Raw genomic sequence first — 18506 nt, 5'->3', positions numbered from 1 at the left:
CTCTCTCTCTCTCTCTCTCAAAATAAATAAACATTAAAAAAAAAATCTTTAAAAATTTGATGACCATAGGGGGGCGCCTGGATGGCTCAGTCAGTTGAGCATCAGGCTCTTGATTTCGGCTCAGGTCATTATCTCATGGTGTGTGAGATCGAGCCCTGCATCGGGTTCTGCAGTGACAGCACAGAGCCTGCTTGGGATTCTCTCTTTCCCTCTTCCCTCTCTCTTTCTGCCCCTCCCCCGTCCCTGTGTTCTCTCGAGAGCTCTCTCTCTCTCAAAATAAATATTTAAAAAAATAAAAAATTAGACAACTGTAACAGTAGGGAACAATAAAGAATTGCTTTTTAAAAACCTCCAATGAATCTAACTCAATTCATTAAGGCTGTGTGTGTGCCTATTAGCCTCAACAATAGAGCAATTTACTGTTGGGACAGAAAATATCCCGAGGATGTTAGAAATGGTGCCAGAAATAAACGCAGGGCCTTCTGTTGGCTCTTAATACCTCTGGGTGGAAATGAAAAATGCTTCAAGTTTTCAGTAAGTGGTACCTGACGAATCCCCACTCCGTACACTGGTAGAGAAGAACAATGGGGGGCAGAGGAAGTGGGGGGGGGGGTCCAGCAACAGCTAATACAATTATCCCGTTATCCACGGTTTCAGTTACCCGCGGTCAACTGCGGTCAGAAAATATTAAATGGAAAATTCCTGAAATAAACAATCATAAGTTTTGGATTGCCCACCGTTCTGAGTAGCGTGATGAAATCTCCCGCCATCCTGCCTCGCCCAGTAGGTGAATCATCCCTTCATCCAAGCTGCGTGCACTACACGCCTGTTAGTGACATAATATAGCTATTTGCGTACAGAAAATAAACATAGCATATATAGGACTCAGTGCTATTACGGTTTCATGCATCCACTGGGGGTCTTGGAAAATATCCCCTGCGGATAGGGGTGCGGGGGGTGGGGGGGGAAAGGAAGAACCATCTTTGTTCTTTCAAAAACATGCCTAAGGAAGCAGGTGCATGTGACTTAAATAAGGAAACAGTGAAACAGTTTTCATGCAGTGACAGCCTAGAGAAAGGTTGTTCAAGATAATTCCCTTTGTCCTCTCCTTCAGCACATATCTACAGAAGACCTGGTCCAGGTAGGAAAGTGCCACCGGGAATAGGACAGATCCAGATTCCTCTCTCAGACTAATAAGTCACTATCAACTACCTGAGTTAACGTGTAACGGGAGAGGATGCCCTCAGGCATTTTAAATTTTCTCTAAGGTAAAAAAAAAAAAGAAAAAGAAAAGGAAGACAAAAGTACATATATTTTAATTAATGCAATGTATCTAAAAATTTCACTTCAATGTGTAAGCTATACTAAGAAAAATTATTCTGGGGGGGGTGGGGAATGCAAACTGGTGCAGCCACTCTGGAAAACAGTATGGAGGTTCCTCAAAAAGTTAAAAATAGAACTACCCTATGGCTCAGCAATTACACTACTAGGTATTTATCCAAGGGATACAGGCGTGCTGTTTCGAAGGGGCACATGCACCCCCATGTTTATAGCAGCACTATCAACAACAGTCAAAGTATGGAAAGAGCCCAAATGACCATCGATGGATGAATGGATAAGGAAGATGTGGGGTATATGTATACGTATATATATGTACATACACATACGTACATATGTATGTATGTATACATATATATATGTATGTATGTGTATACACACACACACACACATATACAATGGAGTATTACTCGGCAATCAAAAAGAATGAAATCTTGCCATTTGCAACTACGTGGATGGAATTAGAGGGTATTACGCTAAGCGAAATTAGAGAAAGACAAATATCATATGACGTCACACATATGAGGACTTTAAGACACAGAACAGATGAACATAAGGGAAGGGAAGCAAAAACAATATCAAAACAGGGAGGGGGCCAAAACAGAAGAGACTCATAAATATGGAGAACAAACTGAGGATTATGGGAGGGGCTGGGGGAGGGGGGAGGGGCTAAGTGGGTCAGGGGCATTAAGGAATCTGCTCCTGAAATCATTGTTGCACCATATGCTAACTTGGATGTAAATATATATAGATGTAGATAGATTACATCTATATATATTTACAATGAATTCAAAAAAATTTATTTTTTTAAGTTTTATTTAAGTAGTCTTTACACCCAATGTGGGGCTCAAACTCATGACCCCAAGGTCAAGAGTCCCATGTTCTTCCAACCGACCCAACTGGGAGCCCCATAATACTAAAAAAATTATTAATGAGATACTCTACAAGATTCTTTTGGAAGAAAGCTTCCAAAATGCCATGTAGCAATGTCTCCATTCAGATGCTAAATTTTCAGAAATACTCGACCTGTACATGTAGATTTCATAAAGTGTATCATCCAACACGTAGGTTCATTTCCCCAACCTGTTCAAACACACTAAAGAGTTTTCCAACAACAGAATCGAGTGCTGACCTTTTTTTTTTTAAACTAAAATGGATTGAAATAAGATAAAAATAAAGATTCAGCCATACCAGCCACAACTTCAAGAGCCCCATGTGGACAATGGCCACCACATTAAACAGCCACGGAACATTCCCCTCAGAGCAACACGTTCTTTTGAATAGTGCTGGTCTAGAATTTCCTGCCCAGCCAGAGGGATCTGAGGATTTTCCAGGAGAGAAGACTTAACATGAGAGCAGTCTCTTAGAAAGTGTCCTTTCTGGGGTGCCTGGGTGGCTCAGTTGGTTAAGCATCTGACTCTTGATTTTGGCTTGGGTCACGATCTCATGGTTCATGAGACAGAGCCCCACTGGGGCCCTGCACTGTCACTGGGGAGCCTGCTTGGGATTCTGTCTCCCTCTCTCTCTGCCCCTCCCCCCGCTTGCTCTCTGTCACTCTTGAAAGAAAGAAAGAAAGAAAGAAAGAAAGAAAGAAAGAAAGAAAGAAAGAAAAAGAAGGAAAGAATAAAAAAGAAAAAAAAAGAAAGAAAAGGAAGGAAAGGAGGAAGGGAAGGAGGGGGGAGGGAGGGAGAGAGTCCCTTCTCCCTGGTTTTCTCACCCATCAAAGCAGGCAAGGAGAAAGTGTGGAGGGGCAGGGAAGGAGGTGTCTAGAAGGTTCTGGCAATGCTTCGCAACGCTGAGATCGAACGCATTCTGCGTTTGATCATGAATGTACTTGATCCTTAGTCTCCACATTCTTCAAATGCTCCCTGGTGGCCTATTCTGGGGCCACACATTCTTCTCTGCCTCCTTACCAGTCTTAACCCCCCGAAATTCAGGAGTCCCGTGCCAACAAGCCTTGGGTTTAGGCGTCCGGCCACCACCCACACGGGTTCCGGGCCACGCTGGAAACACAACAGATCGGCTTCCTACTCCAGCACCTCCCGCCGTGTCATCCTGGGCCTCCTCCTCCTCTCTGTGAACGAGGGCAGCAGCGTGATCAAAGCTCTAAACCCGTGTTAGTTCTCCGCCCCGAGCTCACGGAACCAATACCTAGATTTATGAGCTGCAGAATTTAGAATTTGGGCACACGGCAGAATCAGGCATCCTGAAGATTCTCCGCCTGCCCAAGAGGCCGGCTCTTGCAAGTGACTTCCTCAAAGAAGGAGAAATGGGGGGGGGGGGGGGGGGGGGACTACAGCAGGTGCGAGGCAGAATCAGGAGGCCAGGTTCCAGAACCAACAAATCGCCCACATGGAAATAACTGCTGTACTCATTCAGCCAACGTCTGCTGGGCACCTCGGCACCAGGCATTGTGCTGGGCACGGGGATTAGCAAGACAGAAAAGGTTGAAGGCTCAAAGCTGTGACAAGGTGCCATCAGAGTAAAGAGACAAACACTAAAGCAATGAGCTGCACAGACCAGAAATCCTGATGGCCCCGGGCGCGAATCTCAGCTTTGTCGACTGGGTGCTGGGTGACCTCGAGTGAGCGATGTAACCTCTCTGGGCTTCGCTTTTCCTGGCCCCCTTGAGCGGGAAAGCAGGTGCACAGAAGGCACATGAGCCAGTAGCAACGGGGAGCAGAATAAACATCACAGAGAAGCAGGCTCAGACAAGATCTAAGGGCCTTCAAGAGGCCTGGGTGAGTGATGAAACCACCCAGGGTCAGGGGCAATTTTATAAACACAGATGTCCCTGGACCCAGAGATCCCTGCTGCAGATAGGTTCACACGTGCACTCAGGGAGGTCTGAGGGTGGACCGGGGGTGGGGGCGGGGACCCAGGCATTGTAGTGTTTTCCTGCAAGTTCCTGGTAAAAAATACCAGTGAGAGAAGAAACAGCCCCCAGAGAGGAGACCTGAGGAAGGTGGTTCTCAAGCCCAGATGGAAGGTCCCTCTGGGGACAGGAGGGTCACTGCACCTCCACAGTGGTCAGGGGCCCCGAGGTGGGTGCTCGGGGACTCGAGGACAGAGGAAGCGGGTAACAACAGCGGACCATCGCATATGGAAGACGGAGGAGAAAATCGTGTACGCAGAAGCCCAGAGGGGGAGAGAAGGCCCCGAAGGGGACACTCGCCATCCAGACCATAATCCTTCTGGAAACTTCTCACCATCTTGGAGGACACGCCAAGGGGATCTTCTGAACAAACCAAGAGCCCACAAGGCGCCGCGGGAGACGGAGAAGTGGAAGGAAGCCCTGGGAAAGATGGACGTGCAGGTCCTCCCTCCCCGGGAGAAGGGCAGACGCCTGGCCTGTGACGTTCGCAAGGCAGGGACATCAAAAGGCCGGAGGAGACCTGCAAATTCCTGAGACCCCGGGTCCACCGGGGAAGATTAAGCTCTGGAAAACAGGCCTGGGGAGGGTAACGGCGGAGGCCACATCTGGAAGAAGGGACCGCGGTGGGCAGCATGTGAGTCAGACACTGCTGGAAATTGCTGGAGGCACAGGGGCGCTAAGTGCCCTGAGGAGTGGGGGTGCACGAGGCTGAAGCACGGACAAAACACGGCGCACGTGTGGCCCAGACAGATTCTCCAGAAGAGGAAAGTGGCGGAGGCTCAGAGAGGACTGTGTCTGCCTCAAGGCCACACAGCAAAGAGGAGACAGAGCTGGGACTTGAACCCAGGACATTGGTTCGCTCGGCCCATCATCACACAGAACCGCAGGCCAGGGGCCTTCGACCGCACACAGGAAGTTCTCACAATCTTCGAGTCCAAACTCAAGGTGTCAGCCGCGTCAGCTTCTCCTGAGGCCTCTCTTTGGCTCACAGATGCCTGCTTTCTCCCTCTGTCCTTACAGCTGCCCCTCTGTGGGCGCACAGGTCTGTGTCCTAACCTCCTCTTCCTTGAGGGACACCAGGCATATTGGATTAGGGCCCGCTGTAATGCTCTTTCTTTTTTTTTTTTAAGAATACATTACTGGGGCGCCTGGGTGGTTCAGTCAGTTAAGTGGCCGACTTCGGCTCAGGTCACGATCTCGCGGTCTGTGAGTTCGAGCCCCGCATCGGGCTCTGTGCTGACCGCTCAGAGCCTGGAGCCTGTTTCGGATTCTGTGTCTCCCTCTCTCTCTGACCCTCCCCCATTCATGCTCTGTCTCTCTCTGTCTCAAAAATAAATAAACGTTAAAAAAAAATTTTTTTTAAAAGAATACTATTTTCAAATGAATCTTTTTTTAAAGTTTATTTATTTTGAGAGACAGAGAGAGAGAGCGCATGAGTGAGAGAGTAGGGGAGGGGCAGAGACAGAGACAGAGACAGAGACAGAGACAGAGAGAGAGAGAGAGAGAGAGAATCCCAAGCAGGCTCAGGGCTCGAACTCACAAACCATGAGATCACAACCTGAGCCGAGATAAAGAGTCGAATGCTTACCCCACTGCCCCAATGCCCTCGTTCTGATTACTTCTTTAAAGACTCCAGGGGCGCCTGGGTGGCTCAGTCGGTTGAGTGTCCGACTTCAGCTCAGGTCACAATCTCGCGGTCCGTGAGTTCGAGCCCTGCATCGGGCTCTGGGCTGATGGCTCAGAGCCTGGAGCCTGCCTCCGATTCTGTGTCTCCCTCTCTCTCTGTCCCTCCCCCATTCATGCTCTGTCTCTCTCTGTCTCAAAAATAAATAAACGCTAAAAAAAATTTTAAATAAAGACTCCAAATAGTCACCCTCTGGGAGTTGGCTTCAACACACAACCTTGGGGAAAGAGGAACACAACAGCCCGTCACACACAGGTCTCTAGGCCACCAACACCTGCACCTGTGCCCTTAGCCATCACATAGGGTTTCTCAAAGTGTGCCTTCTAGACCGCCAGCCTGAGAATCGCTAAAGGAGGGAAATGCAGATTCCTAGGCCCGGCTCTAGACCAAAGAAATCAATTATGTCCGGGAGCCAGGCCCCAGAAACCTGCATTTTAAACAAGGTCCGCAAGGTATGCGGGGGGTGGGTACTCAAGTCGGACAGACATACAACCTACCCCTGGCCCCACCTCCCCAGCAGGGCTCCCCCCACAATGAGTCCCCATTCTTCTGCCCCACCTGCCCCACTGAGCCCTGCACCCCAGAACTAACACCGTCGGATGCCTTCTTTGGGGCCATCGACTGTTGCTGGAGAGAACCCCATAAGCATGGTGGGCCATCCCCAGCAATTTCAAAGAAAGCCGGACCCACACCCATTTTATCCGCCTGTGTCCCTGGCTGCTGTGTTTCAGAGCCAATTCTGATCCCAATTCTCACCTCAGTCAGCTAGGGCTGCCCTTCGAAAAGACCACGGACTGGGCAGCTTAAACAACAGAAATTTGCTTCTCACAGTTCTGGAGGCTGAGAGTCCAAGATCAAGGTAGCCAGCATGGCCAGTGTGCAGGGAGAGCCCTCTTCCTAGCTGGCAGGCTCTCTCTCTGCCTCACGTGGTCTCCCCTTGCTGCATTCATGCAAAAAAAAAGAAAGAGATCTCTCTCCTCCTGTCCTTAGAAGGCCACCAATCCCATCGCGTTAGGGCGCTACTCTTACGACCTCATTTAACCTAAATTACCTCCCAAAAGCTTGATCTTCAAATACAGTCACACTGGGGAGTGAGGGCTTCAACACACGAATTTGCAGAGGTGGGGGCTCCAGGACTCTGCTTCCTGCTCTGGACAGACACATCCAAAGCCCTTCTGGAACCTACACTTTGAGCGTGACTTCATTTACCCGTATAGTCAATGCTTCGCTAGAACGCGTCTCCAACGGACAGACCAGTGTCTGTGGGCACCCAGACGGATACCTCCAGTCTGTAGTGAAAGGGAAGGAGGAAGGGTGGATGATGCAGCTGGAGAAGGAAGGATGGAGCCTCTGACCCGGTCCTGGGAGGAAGAAGCATGGGTGACCATGGGCAGAAGGGGGGGACAAAGTGTGCTTGGGGTGCAGGAAGCACATGCAAGAACGCTGAGGCATATGAGGAGCCCCAAGGGACAGCAGCCCAGAGCGGCGGCGGCTCATGTACCCGGGGAAGGGATCTAGCTGGCAGCTGCAGAAGCACCCAAGTAGGAAGCAGAGAAATCCCAGTGGCAGCAAAACAGAGGAAGAACCGAACGGGGCACACTGGCCTAGAAGAAAGGGGGTCTACCGTGGGAGTGGGTGCAAGGACAGAGGCGGGGCCACGGAGACACTGGGGAACTGGTACCCAGGGAGGGGGAGGAGAGGAGAGAGAAGTGAGAGACAGTCCCCGGTGAACGTGGAGAGACCGAGACAGGGCCGGCTTGGGGTAGTGAGGACAAGAGGCACAGTGTGGGGCGTGTTGAGTCCGTGAGGACTTTGGAGTGTGCCCAGATACCGGTCCGGAGCTTGGGAAAAGAGGGGCAGACACAGGTGACGTTTGGTGACATAACTGGCAGGAGATGGGGCAACCAAGAGGAGAAGAGGGTGGAGGCAGAAAGCACAATATTTAAGGACAGGTGACTAGAGGACCAAAGGTTCATGCCCACCCTGACACCACCTTCTGTACGCCCAAAAGCTCCGGGACATCCAGGCATTAGCTTTGCAGTCGTAGCTTCGCAATCCCAGGGAGGGCATCGCGCATCAACTCAGAGGGTCCTAGGAAGCTCCCGCGCCCCTTGGGAGTTCTACCTCCCAGATGGGAAGGATCGTGCCACAGAAGACCCAGGAAAGAAAACCAAAAGAAGTCAAGAAGTCTTGGCAAGACAAAAGGCACTTTGTAAAAAAAAAAAAAAAAAAAAAAAAAAAAAAAAAAAAGAAAAAAGGCAGCAGGTGGCTTTGATACAATATAAGCACATATAATCCGAGAGGAACATTTCAGAACCCATCCCCCTTCCCATCGTCTGCAAGGAACCAGGGGAAACAGACTGGCAACAAGAATCACAGAGAGCCTACAGGAAAACAGTGGTAGCCCTCCTCTCTTTACCCCTTTGTGTCCGAGCACTACCTTTTTCCACGCTGGTAGCAGACAGTTTTTGGAAAGTACCTACGTTTTCCAGTCTCCCACAAAGGCACAGGAGAGAAGCAAGAATCTTCCCGCTACCAGGCCGCGCTGTTCCCCGAACACAAACCTGAGGTGACACCCTGCCCTTACGGGATTGGAAGAAAAACCCAGATCCGAAATCAAATTTTAATCCTCCTGCGTCTGCCTCGAGCTCCGACTGGAATTCCTATCCAGTGTGCACGTGGCAACGCAGAACAGCAAATCTTGCCGTGCTAGAAACAAAATCCCAAGAGCGCACGCTGGCACCAGGCTTAACGGAACAGGAGAGACCCCCTCCTTGAAGCAAGGGCCAGGGGGCTGGGGCCATCTCACGAACTTTCCAAGATGTAACCAAGGATTTCTGCACAGACTAAAAAAAAAAAAATAGGACCCAAGGGGCATATGCGTTCCACAAGATTCCACACGGGCCCTGAGAAACCCAAATGCACAAATTCTGAAGTGTCGTGATAGGAAACCACCCACAGGCCATCCTCAGCATGTCTGAGGAGTCCCCTGGAACACAGAATTGGCCAACACCATTGTCCCCAGGGGAAACACAATAGGGTCAGGCTCCTGCAAGCCTCCGGCCCCGTATGTTTTTGTCATCTGATCAAAACACAATCTTGTTTTACATACGTTTCTCCTTAAATACATCTTATGTAATATACGGTGTTGATCGGCTGCCTGTATGAATCACAGCCAACAGCACAAAGCACCACAGCGCCTGCCTGAGCTGAGCTCATATAGCCACATATTTTCTCCATGAGGCGTATCAAGCCTTCTTGCATTTACTCCTGCACTTACACGAAATAGCACGTCAACGCCATGGGCAAGGCCCTTTTCAACGGCAAAATCTCCAACGAAAAGCACAAAAATGTGGGAAAGTGTGGCACCAAAATACGTCGCGGAAAAAAAAAAAAAGACAGTTGGTTTCATCTTCGAGGATCGTATGAATCCACAATACCAGAGCTAATCAGCTGCGAATGGGCTGGTTCGGCGATTCGAACGGTTGGGTGCTCCGTGCAGGTCCAGGAGGAACCACAAGAGTGCACTGGGTCTTGATTGTAGGGTGACGAGTCAATTTTAGCGACCAGGCAAATTCCCAAATAGGGAATCCGTGACCAATGAGGAGCTATGAGCGCGCAAATTAAGACCACCGACCAATGTTAGGGGAGCCAGGGTGGCTGATTCGGTTGAGCGCCCCCGACTCTCGATTTCAGCTCAGAGCATCATCTCATGGTTTGTGAGTTCGAGCCCCGCGTTAAGCTCTACACTGACAGTGGAGAGCTTGCCTCGGATTCTCTCTCTGTCCCTCTCTCTCTGCCCCTCTCCTGCTCTCTCACAATAAATAAACTTGGGGAAAAAAAGTCAATCTTAAGAATATGAATTCAATTACAAGATATGTTTTAAAGTCTAAAGAGAAAATGGTAACACGGAGAACAGATCAGTGTTGGCAGGATTAGGGATGGAGATAATGTAGTAATAAAGGGGTGTCTGGAGGGAATTTGGGTGATGGGACTGTTCTGTACCCTAGTTGAGGGGTTGGCCACACAAAACTCTATGCGTGGGTTAAAAATCACATAATTGTGCACAAAAACAACAACAACAAAAAAAACAACACTAAGATGAAACACTGTTTCTTCCCCCCTCTATGTTTTTGTAAATTTCTTTGCAATGAGCATGCATTACTTGTTTGTCTTTTTTTTTTTAATGTTTGTTTTATTTTTGAGAGAGAGAGAGAGCATGAGCAGGGGAGGGGCAGAGAGAGGGACACACAGAATCTAAAGCAGGCTCCAGGCTCCGTGCTGTCAGCACAGAACCCGACGTGGGGCCCGTACTCGCCAAACTCACCAACTGTGAGATCATGACCTGAGCCGAAGTCGGAGGCTTAAGCGACTGAGTCACCCAGGCGCCCCACTTGTTATTTTAAAAAACCATAAATAGGGTCTGACTGCAAATCATAAGCCAATATAGGTATTCTCAGTAGAAATCAACACAACGTTGTCTTGAAAGAAAATCTCACAGCAGACATCGCTTTTGAGTTCTAGACACAAAGCCGACAGCAAGGGATCCTCATTCAATGCCAAGATGACTGTTCACAGAAATAAATCCTAAGACCATACACGTGGCTAAGTAGGGAACATCACTGTTACTTTCTCAGTGGAGAAAGTGGAACCCATGTATTCAGGGAGCCTAGCTTTCTTTAATACATCTTTCTCTGTATAGGGCCAAAGTATGACTATCTTTCTGGGCCATGTGATTGCAACTCCTCAACTCTGCCATTAGGGCACAAAAGCAGCCATCGATGATGCCAATAAAACTTTATAAAACCAGGCATGGACAGACAGGATTAGGCTGTAGTTTGCTGGCCGCTGTTCTAGAAGGACTATGGCTATACGTAAATTAAAAACTGGGCTGAGGGGGCGCCTGGCTGGCTCAGCCAATAGAGCATCTGACTCCTGATCTTGGAATCATGAGTTCAAGCCCCACATTGGATATGGAACCTACTTTATTTATTTATTTTTTTAAAAAGGGCTGAGAGTGCTTGGCAGTGGGGATTGGCCCTCCATGAAGAAAGAACTAACATCTGAGCCCCAGAGGGAGCAGAGAGGATGGAGGGAGCCAGGTGCAGGTGAAAAGCCAGGCGGGAAACGGTCTTCTCCTGGGAGGGAGGAGGCAGTGGAGGACCCAGAGAGGTCAGCTGGGGTGAGGCGACAGGAGAGCACTTGGGAGGTGAGGGATTACCTTCACCAGAGCCACCGGCAAAACAAAGCGATGGAGAAACAAGCCAGGTGCCGTGGGCAGTGCAGCGGGCAAAAGGTGAGAGAGAGGGTGGCGGGGGCCCACCAGGGGAGGCCTGGCAGGGGAAGGCTGGAGGTGAGCAGTGGGGAATGAGGTTCAAGGGAGTATGGAGGGTTTGTAGGTCAAAAAGGGAAAGGCTCCCGGGCAGACGGGGCTCCCGGAACAGAGAGGAGGGCTGGGACCCCCAGCAGGTAAATGTCCTAGACAAGGTAAAGGTTATCTCCCTGAATGTGGCTGTTCTCAACTGGGGACAGGCTGGCAATGTCCAGAGACACTTTCAGTCATCACGACAGGGAGAGAGGAGGTGTCACTGGCACGTTGTGGGTGGAGAGACCAGGGACCCTGCTCAGCTTCTCGCAATACGCAGGACAGCCCCCCACAGCCAAGCCCCATCACAGCCCAAATGGTAAGAGCACTGAAGGTGAGAGGCTCTACTCTAGCCAGATTAAGAAGGGAAGCCAATGGGCACCTGGGTAGCTCAGTCGGTTGAGCATCCGACTTCGGCTCAGGTCATGATCTCGCGGTTTGTGGGTTCAAGCCCCCCATCAGGCTCTCTACCATCAGCACAGGGCCCGCTTCAGATCATCTGTCCGCCCCCCGCCCCCGACGCCACTCCTGCTTGTGCATTCTCTCTCTCAAAAATAAACATTAAAAATAATAATAATAACAATGGAAGTCCATGATGGAGAGGAGTACAGTGGGGACTCCCAGGAGCTCACCTCAATGACCTCTATGAGTGAGTGAGTGAGTGAGTGAGGCAGGGATAATGGGCAGGTCCCCAGGAGAGGCAAAGGTTGAGAATAGACTTTTTTTTTTTTTTTTTAATGTTTATTTATTTCTGAGAGACACAGAGCGTGAGCAGGGGAGGGGTAGAGAGAGAAGGAGACACAGAATCCGAAGCAGGCTTCAGGCTCCGAGCTGCTGGCACAGAGCCCGACGCGGGGCTCGAACTCACGAGCCGCGAGATCATGACCTGAGCCGAAGTCGGATGCTTAACCGACTGAGCCACCCAGGTGCCCCCTAGTCCTTCATTTCTTAAAAAAATCACATGCACCCCCACCCCCACCCCACTCCGGCCAAAATGCCCTACTGGTTGACATTAGAGATTAATGACCTGTAGGGTTTCTTGCCATTTCCAACCCTCTGAGGGGGCATCACATCTCATCGATTCGATAGGATTTTGTTAACCATTACTACAGGCTGGGGTGGGGAGGCTCAAACCCAAGAGAACCACCTTTTGTTAAGAAACCAGTGCTCTGAAGCCAGGCCAGCTGGGGTACTAAACCCACCTCTACTGTCCTGGTCAAATTTCCTCACCTGCGGAAAAACGGATACGAAACCTTACCTCATAGGGCCGTGGTGAGGATTAACGGAGATTATATATTCCAAGCACATGGAACACCACCTGCCAAGCGTTTACCCTCATTAGTACATGTTAGTTAGGTATTAGCTGAAGAATAAAAGACCCATGGCTTGGGGTCCTGGTGAGAACATAAATACGAGCTGAATCAAGAACAAATATTTCAACCACACACCTTCTACGTGCCAGGCGCTGTTCTGGGCTCACGAAAGAAACAGAAGCCTCAGGGTGCCTGGGTGGTTCCGTGGGGTAAGCATCCGACTTCGGCTTAGGTCATGATCTCGCGGTTCGTGAGTTCGAGCCCCACGTCGGGCTGTCAGCACAGCGCCCACCTGGGATCCTCTGTCCCCTTCTCTCTCTGCCCGCCCCACCCCCAACTTGTGCACGCATGCGCACATTCTCTCTCTCTCTCTCTCTCTCTTTCCCTCCCTCCCTCCCTCTCCCCCTCCCCCTCTCCCTCCCTCCCTCTCTCTCTCAAAAATAAACACTAAATAAGAAAGAAAGACACATAAGCCTCCGCCCTTGTAGAAACTGCAAACGTGGAAAGAAGCGGTAAATCCATCTAGTGGCCCCTGGAAGCCCAGGCACAAATCCACAATTACCAAAGCTACAAGGAACAGAAGAGCAGGGAACCACATGTACATGGGTGCATACGCACATACATACACAAAACCTGGAACAGGTCTAACGTTGGTCTTGGATTTTCTGAACAAGAACCCAAAGCCATGGTCACCCTTCTTGAGAGCCCACCGTACCCCGAGCACCCAGGCCTCCGAGCCGCCGCATAGCTGAGACAGGTGCTCAGCAAACCTGGGTTGTTTCCCCCCACCCCACCCCCCAGAGCCTGTGTGTGTTTTCTCAAGGACCTCGTTCCCTTCCAGGGAACTCAGGAGCTTCTGTTCCTTCCCTCCCCGACCCCTTCCTCATCATGATTGATTTCCTTTTATGGAAAATTCTGAAAACATAACCCAACAGATATTTTTAAAGTGGGGCCTCCGGCACCAGTCGGGAAACTCCAGCCATGTTCTCTGAAAGGATTCTTCATTCCTTGCCCCACAGCCGGAAAGGACTGCCATCAAGCCCAAAGAGTGGAGTTGGTTTTTGCCTCCACTCCATCTGCTACCAGCACGGGGAGGCCCCGGAGGGAAGTCCGGGGGCGGGGCGGGGCCTGAGAGGCTCACCTGAGGTGAGAGACCTCCCTGGGCTGGCAGGTAAAACTCCTTCAGGAAGGGCAGACCTGGAGGGGGAGGTGGGGGTCACGGGGAGACACGGGACATCCAGCAGCAGTCCAGAGCCTAGCCTAGCCAGGCCACCAACAGAAAGGTTCCAGTTCTCCCTCCGGCACTGACTTTAGGGCAAGTTGAACTGTCTCCTACCTGAGCCTCAGTTTGCTCCTCTATGAAATGGGCAAACAACAGTACCAACCTCCAGGGGCCAGTGTGAAGGTCCAGGGAGATAAGCCCGGGGTATTTGGTGGCACTCACCATAATAATCGTGATAGAGCCGCCAGGGCTTCTGCTACAACAAAGGCCCGGTTGCCAAGGCGCTAGAGTTTGCCTCCGGACATCTGGAAACGGCACCCGAAAGTGTAAACATGGATCTGAAGTGCGGGTGGCCACGGGCCTAGGTCTAAGGAGGGGGGTAGGATCCGCGGGGACCCCAAGGGACCCTCGACTCTGGCTCCAAACCGTGTGCGCCGTCGGCATTCGGCCGCCTGGACCCGGAGACCCCACTTCACAGGGGACCCAGGAGGACGCGTGTCCCGTCTCCGGAGCGAGCCGAGGTCGCAGAGAGCCACACACGGGTCCGAGGCGCGCTCGGGAAAGGCACCCGCAGCGGGACGGGCACTGGGGCAAGGTTCCTCCGGCCCGGGGCCCGCACACGGCGCGCGGAACCGCGAGCCCAGGCGGGCAAAGGCCAAGGTCAGCGGCATCCCGCCCCGCGCGGGGCCCAAGCTACCTTCCCGGCCACGCGCACCGCGCCCCCCCCCCCAACCCGACACACGCGCGCACCCCGAGGAGGGCTCCGGGTCCACGGCGGTGGGCTCCATTTTGGCAAGGGGCGCCCTCCCCACCGCGCCGCTCCCCGCCCGCTCCCGGACCCCCAGACTCACCCTCTCCGGGGTACAGGTGGCCCGCGGCGCCCAGCAGCAGCGCGGCCACCGCCACCAGCAGCGGCGCGGTGGCCGCCCCCCGCCCAGCCCCGGCGCCCATGGCTGCTGGAGCGCGGGGTCCCGGCGGCTCAGAGCGCGCGGCGCCGGCCCGCGGGGGTCATGCTCCGAGGCGGCCGCCCGAGCGGCGCTGGGGGACGCGCGTCCTTCTCTTCCACGCCGGCGGCCCCGCGCGCCGCAGCCCCCGCCCGGGAGGGCCCTCGGAACGGCCCCGGGAGGGGCGCGGGGCCTCGGCCGCTACCGATCCGGCGGAGGCGGCCCCGACCCCGGACCGCGGCGGCCCGGGCCCCGTCCGCGACCTCCGGGTCCGGAGCCCCCTCGCTGCGCCCCGAGCGCTCTGGGCCGCGATCTGCGAACGCCGAGACAGACGGACGCGCGGACAGACGGACGCGCGGACGGGCGGGCGGGCGGGCACCTGGGCCGGCGAGTGGCGGGCGGGCGGCGGGAGCGAGGGCTGCTCGGCCGTAAACAACGCGGCCCGTCAGCTGGGCCCCGTGCGGGTGGCGGGAAAAGGCGGCGCGGATCGGCACCGGGAAGGGACTCGGCGCCCTGGAGAGGCCCGGGAGGGGAGGGGGGAGGCCCGGGAGAGGGAGGCCCCGCCCCGCCCCGCCCGCCGGCCTCCCCGCCCCGGGCCCCCGCGCAGGACGGCCCCCGGCGCGTCCCAGCCGAGGGGGCGCCCCAGACCCCCCGCGACCCGCGTCCCGGAGCTTGGGGGCGCCCCACATGCCGGACCCAGCGACACGGAGCCTTTTTTTTAATGTTTCTATGGCTATCTCGTTCCCTTGGTCTTTGGGAGGCTCATTTTGATTTTTTTTTTTTTTTTTTTTTTTTTTTTTTTACTATTTCATTAAAATGCTATTTATCTTGGTCGCTCGGGTTTTCGGGACTCCCTTAAATGTTGCGCCCGCGTCACCCTGGTCCCAGTCCTGCCGGCGCGCCTCGTAGTAGACGCGCGCGGGCGCCCAGCGCCAGGGCCCTGGGGACAGCCGCGTGCACGCGCGCCCAGGGCGCTCGGTGTGCTCCGTGGCAGGGGTGACGGGAGGTGGCCTGAGGCGTGCGGCCTGTGGTTGAAGTTGGAGAGAACGTGCAGAAGCTCGCCAGAGAGCAAACGGGGCCCTGCAGATCCCGGTGACAGCACAGGTGGACACGCCCGATTTTCAACGCACAGACCCAGCGTCCGGGGGTGTCTGCGTGTCCAGCAAATGCCGTCCGCGAATAGGGCTCGACGGTGGTCCGCCCGCCTCCCTGAGGTGGGGGAAGGAGCCTTAAGTACAGGAAAGCCTGAACCGAGTGGAGTCTGGCTCCCCCTCCCCTCACTTCCTGTGCGGCCTTGGACTCGGGACTTTACTCTCGGCGGGTTGGCCTCCGCTGCGTAATGGATGTAACAATACCTGCGTGTCAGACTTGAGGAGGCGCAAGGGAAAAGAAAGCCCGAGACAGCACCCAGCGCAATTCCAGGAGCGGGGCGGGGGGCGGGCACTCATTCTTCCTCTTGTCTATGAAACGAATATTCGTTGGCCAGGAGCTGAGCCCACGGTCCCTCTAACACGCCAAACCTACTCCTGCCTCCAGGCTCCTACCCTGGCTGTTCCTTCCGCCTGTCCCTCCAGTGCCTGTTTCCACCACGGTGCTCCAAGGAACCTTCCCAGACCACACTTTGCAAATGCCCCCACGCCTCATCCCTTTGTTCCCTTTTCTGTCATTTACATCGCACCAGCGCGTCCTGAAATTCCTTGGGGTTTTTCGTGTATCTTCTCCCCTCCCCGTGCAGCAGGAATCTGTCAGCCTTCGCTACGTGTCAGTCTTTACACCCAGTGCCTAATGTATCTGTTGCTTCATAAATATTTGTTGAATGGGAGAATCAACATGCAGTAAGTAATGAGGATTTACAGTGAGCAAAATAAACACACTTGGGTTCCTCACAGTGTGGACCCCGGAGAGGGCCCTTGATGAGACAATCCTGGGGCGTAAAGTGGGGGGGGGGGGGGGGGGAGGTAGGGTAAGATCCTCTGAGAAAGTGAGTTGGAGCTGAAATCTGAAGGTGAGGAAGGAAAGGAAGCCAAGGAAAGCTCGAGCAGGTGATCCAGGTGGGGAGACCAGCATCTCCCATCTGCCTGAGCCAGAACACAGACAGAGAAGGGGAAGAGCCTTAATATACCCGGTTAAGCCCCTTCCCAAACCACCTTTTCCTAAAAGCAATGGGGAGCCCCTAGACGGTTTACACAAAAGGGCTGACATAATCTGATTGTCTTTCCCATAATATCTCACCGTCTGCAGTGGGCCAAGCGTGAACCCACGGAGAACGAATGGAAGGTAGTACAGCCTGAGGGTATGAAGAATTGTGGGTTCGAGAAAGGTCCCCCTTCCTCCTTGTGCAAACCTGGGCAGAGCTGTGGGCTTCCCTCTGACCCACGGAAGCCCCCAAAACCACTGTGGTTCCAGACGGGCAGCGTGTCCTAGAAAACGCGTGGAAAGGGACACGCCGTCCCCTGGAACTCCTTCAGGACACAGGACTTGTGTGTTGGGTATAAGTCGAAAGAATCATTTCAGCTGTGACTTGCTGAGAGAAAATGGAGACATCACCACTTCGTGACACCACGTTTTCTTTTGTAAACACCCCCAGTCCCCCCCCCCCAAAAAAAACCCAGGTATCTAAAAATTGAAAGTCAATCTCTGCCTTTTATTAAAATCATTGGAACAGAAGTAGAAAAACCACTATTTGGCAGTCTCCAAATAATCCGTTCAGGCAAGAACCATCCATGAATGTTAAAATTAATGGTTGGAGATTAGGGGAGTCAAAGAGGGCTTCTATGGTCCCCAAGTATTGCTCTGCAAGATACTACCTGTCGATGGATGATAAGGGAAAGGAAAAAACAGCTTCACAGAGGAGAAAGCTGGCAGACATCACCCTCGTTAAGTGACCAACGTTGCTTCTGGATTTTCTTTTGTCATGTAACAATGACCAGGAGAAGACTCAAAAAGTGCCATCAATTATATAATAGTGTTGAATCCGTTTTAATTTAATCGTCGCGCTGAGGCGACGGGAGAGAATGTCTCTGGTTTTAGGAACGACATACTGAATGAAGTTATGTATAGGGATAAAGGGGCAGAATGTCTGCAACCGACTTTCAAATCGTTTAGAAAAAAGAGAGAGAGAGAGACAACAAAGCAGATGCGAGGACGTTGGATACACTGTGTGGATCCGGTGAAGAGTGTGCACAAAGGGATTCCCTGCGCTCTCCCGTGCAGCTTTGCACGGAGCCCCACCGTCATAGCAAAATGAAAAGTTTTAAATTTTGAAAAACTCATTTGGGGGCTTTTCATTTCACTTTGTTTTTGTTCGGTTGGCTTTGGTTTGACATTTAAACACATTGCACTCTGAAGGTGTGATCTAGAGAGAAAGTGAGCTTGGTTCATCGTTGTTCTTGAATGTAGGCAATGAACCCCTTCGTGGCCCATCAAAGAAGGCTCGGGGGAGACCTCACCACCAACCTGCCCAGCATCCTCTGTTAGGTCTCTCTGGTGCATTCTTCCTCCATCTAGCTGCTCTCCATTGCATTGAAGCAGGAAACCAAGCGTAAACCCAGACTCCTGTGTTTTCATGGAAACCTGCTTTAATACATTACATTTAAGAGGGGGGGGGGTGCAGAATTAGAGAATGAGTTCACTTGTAAATAGCATTGCAAAAACCCAGCATGGAGAATTTACTAATAGAACCAGGCAAATTAAAAAAAACAAAACAAAACACCAACCCCAGGATCAAGTGGGACTCAGCCCAGGAGTGCAAAGATGGTTCAATGC

The 18506-nt window shown here is 52.4% G+C and overlaps 1 protein-coding gene across 5 annotated transcripts in view; it reads right to left on the bottom strand.

Annotated features, from left to right (window-relative positions):
* The window catches only part of INSR (insulin receptor), a 138004-nt gene extending 122816 nt beyond the window's left edge, over positions 1-15188 (bottom strand). For 3 of the 5 annotated variants that reach the window (XM_060630132.3, XM_060630133.3, XM_060630137.3), the window contains exon 1: positions 14649-15188. In XM_060630132.3, coding sequence (XP_060486115.1) covers positions 14649-14748 — 100 coding nt within the window. In that variant the 5' untranslated portion in view covers positions 14749-15188. The remainder of the gene's footprint in view (positions 1-14648) is intronic. The other 2 variants (XM_060630134.3, XM_060630136.3) reach the window with 1 other exon arrangement.
* Positions 15189-18506: the final 3318 nt, after the last annotated feature.

This window comes from Panthera onca, chromosome A2, assembly GCF_046562875.1.
Source record: "Panthera onca isolate mPanOnc1 chromosome A2, mPanOnc1 haplotype 2, whole genome shotgun sequence".
Taxonomy (NCBI): Eukaryota; Metazoa; Chordata; class Mammalia; order Carnivora; family Felidae; genus Panthera; species Panthera onca.
Note: the sequence above shows the minus strand (reverse complement) of the source record. Positions and strands in the feature narration are given on the sequence as shown.